Here is an 8,227-nt window from a genome sequence, read left to right as displayed (position 1 = left end):
GGAAGCTTTCAAGGAATGAAAAAACCCTATTCTGGAGTTTTGATATTTCTGGGTGATACTTGAAACCTGTTCAGATTTCAAGCTCATTTAGAACATAAATTATTGTCAGTTAATAGAAAAGACTCAACACACAAAGCTCTGTAATTTGGTTATGAGGTTTGCGTGAATTTTTGCAAATATTATTCCAGATTCAAATATGTATTTCAAATTGTTGGGTTACCAATTCTTTGCATACTTTAAATGTGTATATTGTATTTTTAAGCAGCTTTGTTGCATGCCTACTTCAATAAGTAAAAGGGGAAGCATGTATTACGACCTTTTTTTTTTTCCTAGGGAAAGCTGCCAATGACCGGAATGACCATCACAAAGTTAGAAGACAGTGAAAATCACAAAAATGCATTTGAAATATCAGGTAATTTCCATAAGCATCTCTGTGTATATACTTGCTTCTACTTGTTCTATGTTACACAAATGAAAGCTCAACTCTACCCTGGATGTTCCACCTTTGCAACCTCCATGTAGTCAGGAAAGTGCAGGAAATTCAGTGTGGCTTCTAGTCTCCAGCAGGAAATGCAAACTTTGATCATGGTTTGCCTTTGAAATACTTCAAAGACATTTGAAATTGGTATTTGGGATGTCTGTCCTTGCCTTAAGGGCTCCTTTTGGGCCAAGGTAGAAAGTAAATCTAAAGTCTGTACTGGGGCTCTAATAGAAAGCTGTCAGCCAAGAACAATTTCTTTATCAAGGGAGCTTCTGTTTAGGTATGTCTTCTAGCTACAAGTGTAGTGATATGTAAGGGGAAAAGAGGATTTCTTAGGTAGTTTTCCTGGATGTTACTGTTTTATAGATCAGTATAACATCTTAAATTACTCTGGAAAACAAGTAGGATCCAATAATGTATAGCATATGAACTAGTTGTCTGAATTCTGCCTTTGCTTCGGTTTCTGGACAGGTTAAAGATGTAGCTCCAAGCAGACTGAAAATTAGAATAATCCTCCCCCACACACAGTTTCTGCAATTGGAGGGGCTGATATTGCCCCCATATCTTTTTAAATTTTCTCCCAACTGAATAACTTTCACTTTAGTTTTATTACTGGGTCATAAAGCAGCCAGACTATTTCTGTGCTTATCTCCATTAAATACTTGACTAATGTATTTGTCCTGGCTGGGTCAGTTGAAATAGAGCAAGTTGTGTCTTCTGGTTGCTGAAAGCCATGTCTTCTGACTATTTTAATGTTCTTTACTTTATCGAATGTTTGGTAGAAGGGATTTTATAAATCTTTTTAACTTCTAAGTTAAAGAGCCTAGCTGCTGTGCGTGTGTATGTGTAGTGTTTCCCCATCTCCTTGGACAAGACTTGTCAGTCTATTTCCTTCTAATGCTAGACCCACTGTTTATGAATTTTGTTTAAGAAAGATTGCAGACTGGCCTATATTTGTTGTGACAGACGGCTAAATCAAATCTCTCATCACAGTAAAGAATGAAACATTATTGCTTTGCTGAATTGGGCATGTTATAAATAGATAAGTTCAGAGGATCTTGATCAGTTAATCAAAGGCTTGATCTGATATAGTGTTCACAATAGCTGGAGACTGGGTTTGATAACCCAGGAGGTTCCTGTCAGTCTCATGTTCCTTATTAATTTTGTGTTGGTAGATAACTGTTTTTTTTTTTTTTCAAGCTTGTGCTTTCTTTCATCTAGGAAATATGATTGAACGGATATTAGTATCATGCAACAACCAACAAGATTTGCACGAATGGGTGGATCATCTGCAAAAGCAAACCAAAGTTACAACTGTTGGGAATCCCACTATTAAACCTCATTCTGTGCCATCTCACACAGTAAGAAATATATTATTAATATAGAACAAACATATCAGTATAATGCATTTCTTTTGAGATTTTTAAGGGAGTGTATTTCAAGACAATAAAATTCCATTTTTGCCATTAACAAGAAGTTGCAGATTATGTCTTGGATTTTGTCTTTCTTTTTCTTGGTCTGTGCCTGATTGTGTCTAATATTATCCTTTAAGTACCCTGAGAACAATAGGTTCTCTTACTGACTTGATTGGAAGAGTAAGTTTAACAGGGTATGTCTACACAAGATGCTTTACTATGCATTAGACTAATTTAATATGTAGTAAAGCATCACTGTCTACATGTATGCAGCAATTACTGTGCAGTAGATTAATGTGCCATTTTCTAGTACCTGTAGATGCAGGTACTAGAGACCAGTGCATTAATACGCCCAAGCGCATGTCTAGACGCTAACTGGGAGCAAATTGCCAGTCAGCCTAGGTGGTGTGTGGCAGGGAGAGCTGTCCCGGGTTGGCAGAACATTGCCTCCCAGACGCATGGAGATTTGGGACACGACCTGATCTCCACGTGGCCGGGAGTCAGATGCCCAGCAGCCAGAACAGTTCTCCCTGCCCTGTGGAGATTGGGATGGGTCCTAATCTGCACTGGGCTGGCAGGCAGCTGCCTGCCAAGCTGGGACAACTCCCCCTGCCCTCTGAGGCTTGGAGCCCACCCCGATTTTTTCCCTGTGCCAGGTAGGGAGTTACCTGTCAACCTGGGACAGCTCCCCTCCCATCCCACATAGCTCCAGATTGCCACCAGAGCTGGGATAGCTAGGGGTTGGAACTCAGGAGAGCCTGGAGGTTTCCCTGGCTGCTTCTAGTGGACAGAGCAAGGCAGGAGCTGTTCCTGTTGGGCACAGTTTTCTCCCAGCATGGGTGCACATGTAGATGTGCACCCAGGAGTGCTTTAATGATCCTAATTCTTCTACGGTGACTATTCAGGTGTATTAATTGCACATGTTAGATGTGCTCACAGATCAATTTAGAATAGTCATCCTCAGGATGCTAAGTGTATTACCCAAACTGAATGGTTCTTTTGGATTCACTTTTTAAAATTTAAGTATATCAGTGATGACCTTAGGGAGATTCTAGTTGTTTTTGGTTCAAGAGCAGGTTAGATGAACACTTGACTGGGTGGTTTATTCAGGGATTATCTTGCGTTGAGAGGGGGCTGAGCTAGACGACCTTGAGGTCCCTTCGAGCCCCACTTTTCTATGATTCCTGTGTGCTTGTTCAGTGCTAATCAGTAAGAGCTTATTGAAATAAATTTATTTTCTGTTATGTAAATAATAGAAGTGTTAGGTAGCTGATTTAAAATGACGTTTATCCAGTTTTGATTTTTTTTTTCTTTAATATGAAATCATGTTTCTTTTTCTCCTCCCTGCCTTGAATCTCTGTACATTTGGCAGCTTCCCTCCCATCCAGTAACACCATCCAGCAAACACGCAGACAGCAAACCGATACCGCTGACCCCTGCCTACCACACGCTTCCACATCTTTCGCATCATGGGACTCCACATACTACTATAAACTGGGGACCCCTGGAGCCTCCTAAAACTCCCAAACCTTGGAGCTTGAGCTGTTTACGACCTGCACCTCCATTACGGCCGTCAGCAGCTCTCTGTTATAAAGAGGTGAGGTGCTAGAGCCTAGAAATACAGAACTATGATGAAAGATGTAACCGTTCTTTTCTGTATGGCAATCTTGAGTAGTGCTGGGGGGAGGGAGGGCATGAATCATTTTGGTAAGCACTGAAATGTGGAAATAGCTTGGTGCTTTTACTCTATTAATGGTCTTATTTAAGCTTAGAAGTTTTTTTCCATTGGAAATTCTCTCCATTTATGCATTTTAATGAGTTTTGGGGATTTCCTCCCAGCTTTTATTCCACTCCAAGCACTGTGTCAAATAGGATAGGGGAAAAACACTATGTAGTATAGGGATATACTGCATCTCCATATAATGATGAACATTTGCAAAGGATGATATGACCAGATTTCTTTTCAATAGTAAGCTATTGTTTACATATGTACAAATTAGCACTTGAAATTTCATCCTAGAATTTTTTTCATCTGGGAGTCTTCATGCTCAAATGAGACTGATGTTTGCTATCACCACCTTGAGAGAGAGAGAGTTTATTTGAAATGTAAAAGTCCTTTTTGATTATCATGAATTTTGTAGGAGAATGTAACAATTCTCGTCTCCAACACCATTGCCTCACACCCTTTAATGTGACAGGTTATTGTCTGTTTTCTGAAATAAATAGTTTGTATTTCTCATTTATCTACAAAAGGATAACAACTGTAGTCTGATTGTCCTTGTTGATGCATTCTGCTACTCAGTAAGCAAGTAAAATGTCTAATGTTTTGTTTGTTGAATTTATTGTGCATATATTTTAATACCTGAATACACCAGAGGAAGCAGTGTCTACTAATTAGAAACAGATTCTGTTACTGACTTACTGTGAAACTGCAGGCAAATGACAGTTGCTTTCTCTCCATTCCTCAATTATTAAATAGGCAAACACTGCTTTTTCACATCTTGAATCAAATAGGATAAAGGAAAGATACCATTTATAACCAAAGTATCATTGGTCAGTCATGATCATATTTATGAAGAAGCAGAGCGAGTAATTTCCTCAGCATGTTGGAATCCTCTGATGAAATGTACTATAAAAAGAATAGTATTAGATATATTGTAGAGAAATCAGGCAGAGAGCATGGATTGTATGAATGCAGAGAAGTCTAACCATTTGAAGAGTAATGGTAGAGTAGTGTAATCTTATATTTAGACACAATATTAAACTTTTGTACAAAAGCTCGTCTCGTATATTGTATTGTGATTTTGATTTTGATGTTAAAGACTAAGTCCCTACAGGAAGGAAACATACACACATCCAAATGCGTTGAACATGCATGTGTGAGCTATGGATATGAAAATGTATTTTTGCAGACATGCATATTGCAGTCTTTTATTTTTGGTTTGTTCGTTTTTTATTTTTGTAATTTAAACGTGAAGTGTTTAGGGTGAGTCTTTTGCCCTACAGTTCAGACCAAAGAAATTCCCTCGGGGAAGAAAACAAAAAAGATGTATAGAATGATAATGACCTAATTGAAAGTTTAAACATCTTGGTATTAGTTGCTGGATTAGTTCAGTTTATTCACTAGTGGTTCACTTTCATCTCCTCAGTGAAATACCATATAATTTCTTGCATACACTGTATACTTTTTCCCCTCCTCTGCCCCCCCCCCCCAAAAAAAAAAAAAAAAAAAAAAAAAAAAGAGTATGCATATTATGCTGGGAAGCTGATTTTTCTGTGTGGGTTAGAAAGACCCTGCTTTGATTCCTGCTCCATGATGCAGCAGCTGTTGTGTTAGTGTTTAGGAGCTGAGGGAGTTAATAGACTTAATGGCTTATTGTTCTTCACTCCAAGGGGGAGTGTTAATGATTGTCTTTCCTTTTTAATTGTTTTGAGGTTCTGCTAATCAGTCTAACCTTTCTTACGGCAATTTTGCTGTCTGGTAGCAGTTGCTGGTTAAATCTCCTCCTATGCAACAGCCTCGGAGATGCTTCAGTTCTTTTCAAAATTGTAGATCCACCGCTGGAGACCAGCCTTTAGCAGCAGCTAGGGTTCTAGAGAGGAAGAGTGAGCTTGAAGTTTAGGCCCTGTTCCTGCTACATGCAGCCATAGGTTTGAAAAAAAACTTTTTTTTTTTCATTCTGTCTTTCAAATACAAGGTGCACATTATATTCAGTGATGTGTTTGGATATGAAAAATATAGTATGTTAACGTCTTTCCTACTTGATGCATACAATCCTTAAACATGTGAATTTTGCTCACCTTTACAATGTTTTGTACATAACTGAATGTTTTAAACCATCTTCATTAGTCGTTGTCATTCACCTTTTCATTTTCTTGTTCTACACATTTATAATATCTTATAGTCTGAAGGTAACAGGTAGACCAGTATATTTTAATATTCCTGTAAATTAGCATGACTGTCATATAGAACAGAGCATCTTTGTTGCTGTATTTATTTTGCTTTTAAGTCCTTCTTTACCAAGCTAAACTGGCATAAAGAAATGGATGTACATAATTCACTAGCCTTTCTTGTTACCATTGGTGTGATTTGGTTACCCTGTGCACCCCCTGGAAGTGCCAGCTGTGAAACTGGAAGTGCTGGTATAAGTGTACTTCCGGTTTTGCTGCTGGTTTGGTGATTGGCCGCTGGGTGACCCCCACCTCCCCCCAGTCAGCGATCTGGTGCACACACATCCCTCCCCCCCCGCGCACACACATTGGGGAGCTACCAGTCACCCATGCTTGTTAGGATCTTTTTGTTTTTCCTTTTTAACTTGCTTATCAGGCAAATCAGATGAATCTATTTCACAAAAGGAAAAAGCTGTGCATATCTTTGTACATGCTCCAGGAGTTGGGGTGAGGAAGGGCTTTAATTAGAGTGGCTCCAAGAGCCACTCTAAAGTGCCCAGAGTGTCATGTGTATCGGTGGCCCTGTACTGAAAAATGGTGGCAAGGAAGCTTTTAACTAAAGCTCGTTCCAGCCATTTTTCAGCACGGGGATGCCAGTACATGTTATTCTGGAATCTGCTGGAGCGTGATAATTATCACGCTCCAGCAGACTTAGTTAATTGAGCTTGCTCCAACGTGCTGCAGTTACAGCATGTTGGAGCAGCCTTGCTGGATGTGTATAGTACTCTGTGTGTCACTTGTCACTGTTTCCTTGGTTCTAGTGCCAAAACAGCCTCCACTCTCTTGCAACAGCTTTTGTTGTGTAATTCTGTCAATAAGATCAGAATAATTATGTACAACCATTTGTGGACATAATAGTTTGGCAGAAATAACCAGCCGGTTCAAGCAAACCTGACCTGACCTATGTTCTGAGGTAGCTTTATAAGATTCTTTTTTGTACAGTTAACAGGTGCCAGTAAACAAACAAAAATGCATCTTTTGAGAGGAGAGAATAATAAACCAATAAAAAACCTTTTCCTCTTTTCTTTCCCTGCAGGATCTCAGTAAAAGTCCTAAAACCATGAAAAAACTGCTTCCCAAGCGCAAGCCTGAACGTAAGCCATCAGATGAAGAGTTTGCACTGAGAAAAAGTAAGCAAGCTTGAATAGATGTAGTCCCCTGGTGCATGTGTGTGGAGAGAGTTGCAGAGGCATGGATAGTATTTCAGTTTTTCTTCTAATCAGAAATTTGTACTTAACTTGTCCTGCATAAGAATTTCTCCAGTTTCCTGTTTTTAGTAACTGACAAGCAACAGTAGCAGGAATGGCTTACCCTGAGATCATCTTGATATACTAGAAAATAAATACCTAAGTTCCCTAGTTACATTTTACAACATAAACATTTTCAGGAAAGAAATCAGTAATTTTGTGTGTAGTAACTTTAAGGCCTGTGAGCAGCAATTTGGAGTTTAAAAATGGTTATCCTGATTTTATAAGGAATAATTAAATAGGTGTGCTACTGAATCAATTATTTTAGAAGCTTTTTTAAAAGCTGTGGATTAGAAGGCAGATGCTTATAAGTACTGGTACTAAGATGCATATCTTTCAAAGTAGGTCACTTTTTTATATTTGGCAATCTTACCAATATTTGCTTTGACATAAGAATGTTTTATGACATCTGAAGCAAAGCAACATGCAGTTCTGAACTGTTCCTCTTTCTTAAGCTATAAAATTATTTGGCATAGGTACCAAAGAAAAAGGTACATCTATAGAAGAAGAAATATCATAAAGTTAAAAAATCTGTATGTTAGACTGCTGAAGGGAGATTTAGAGGTATAACAGAAGTGGAGGGCAGGGACGAGAGATAAGAGAGAGGGTAAATGTCAATAGTTGCTACCCAGAAAATGTCTTATACTTTGTTTTGTTAGGTAATATTACCCTGACTCCATAAACAAGATTTATAAAATAATAAGGAATCAGAGATCTCTGTAGTTCTTAGAACAATGCAGCCATTTAAACCATGTCCCCTCACCCAGGCTGCCTCCCACCCCTTTCTGCATGACCAAATTGGGTCTGCTGTCCTGCCATCCAGCCCATGGGGCAAAAAGGATGACTACTACTAATTTTATGTTTTATTCTGTTATAAATAAACAACATGCTTCTCTAGGTGAGTTGTATCCTTTTACTGTTTTTTTTAATTTTTATTTTGAAATAGTTTAAAAGAACTTGTATAAAATTAGATTCAGACCATTTTTCTTGTTGTTCTTTGTTTACAGAGTATATATTTGACATACTTATTCTAAGGATTACAGGTTTTAAAATGTAATGTACAGGTTTTTAAGTAATAAAATATTAAATTTTGACTGATTTTTTTTATATCCAGTTATAGGTCTGATCAGCAC

At 38.3% G+C, this 8,227-nt stretch overlaps 1 protein-coding gene across 4 annotated transcripts in view; it reads left to right on the top strand.

The window, feature by feature from the left end:
• ARHGEF7 (Rho guanine nucleotide exchange factor 7) overlaps positions 1–8,227 on the top strand; it is a 181,866-nt gene that overhangs the window by 150,354 nt on the left and 23,285 nt on the right. For all 4 annotated transcript variants that reach the window (XR_002099935.1, XM_019529651.1, XM_019529652.1 and 1 more), the window contains 4 exons: positions 334–412; positions 1,703–1,842; positions 3,269–3,493; positions 6,884–6,977. Coding sequence is in view for 3 of the 4 variants with exons in the window: in XM_019529651.1 (XP_019385196.1) it covers positions 334–412; positions 1,703–1,842; positions 3,269–3,493; positions 6,884–6,977 (538 nt within the window). In the remaining variant the exon portion in view is untranslated. The remainder of the gene's footprint in view (positions 1–333; positions 413–1,702; positions 1,843–3,268; positions 3,494–6,883; positions 6,978–8,227) is intronic.

Source organism: Crocodylus porosus, unplaced genomic scaffold, assembly GCF_001723895.1.
Source record: "Crocodylus porosus isolate Cpor-Errol unplaced genomic scaffold, CroPor_comp1, whole genome shotgun sequence".
NCBI lineage: Eukaryota > Metazoa > Chordata > Crocodylia > Crocodylidae > Crocodylus > Crocodylus porosus.
This window is presented reverse-complemented; position numbering and strand designations above follow the sequence as displayed.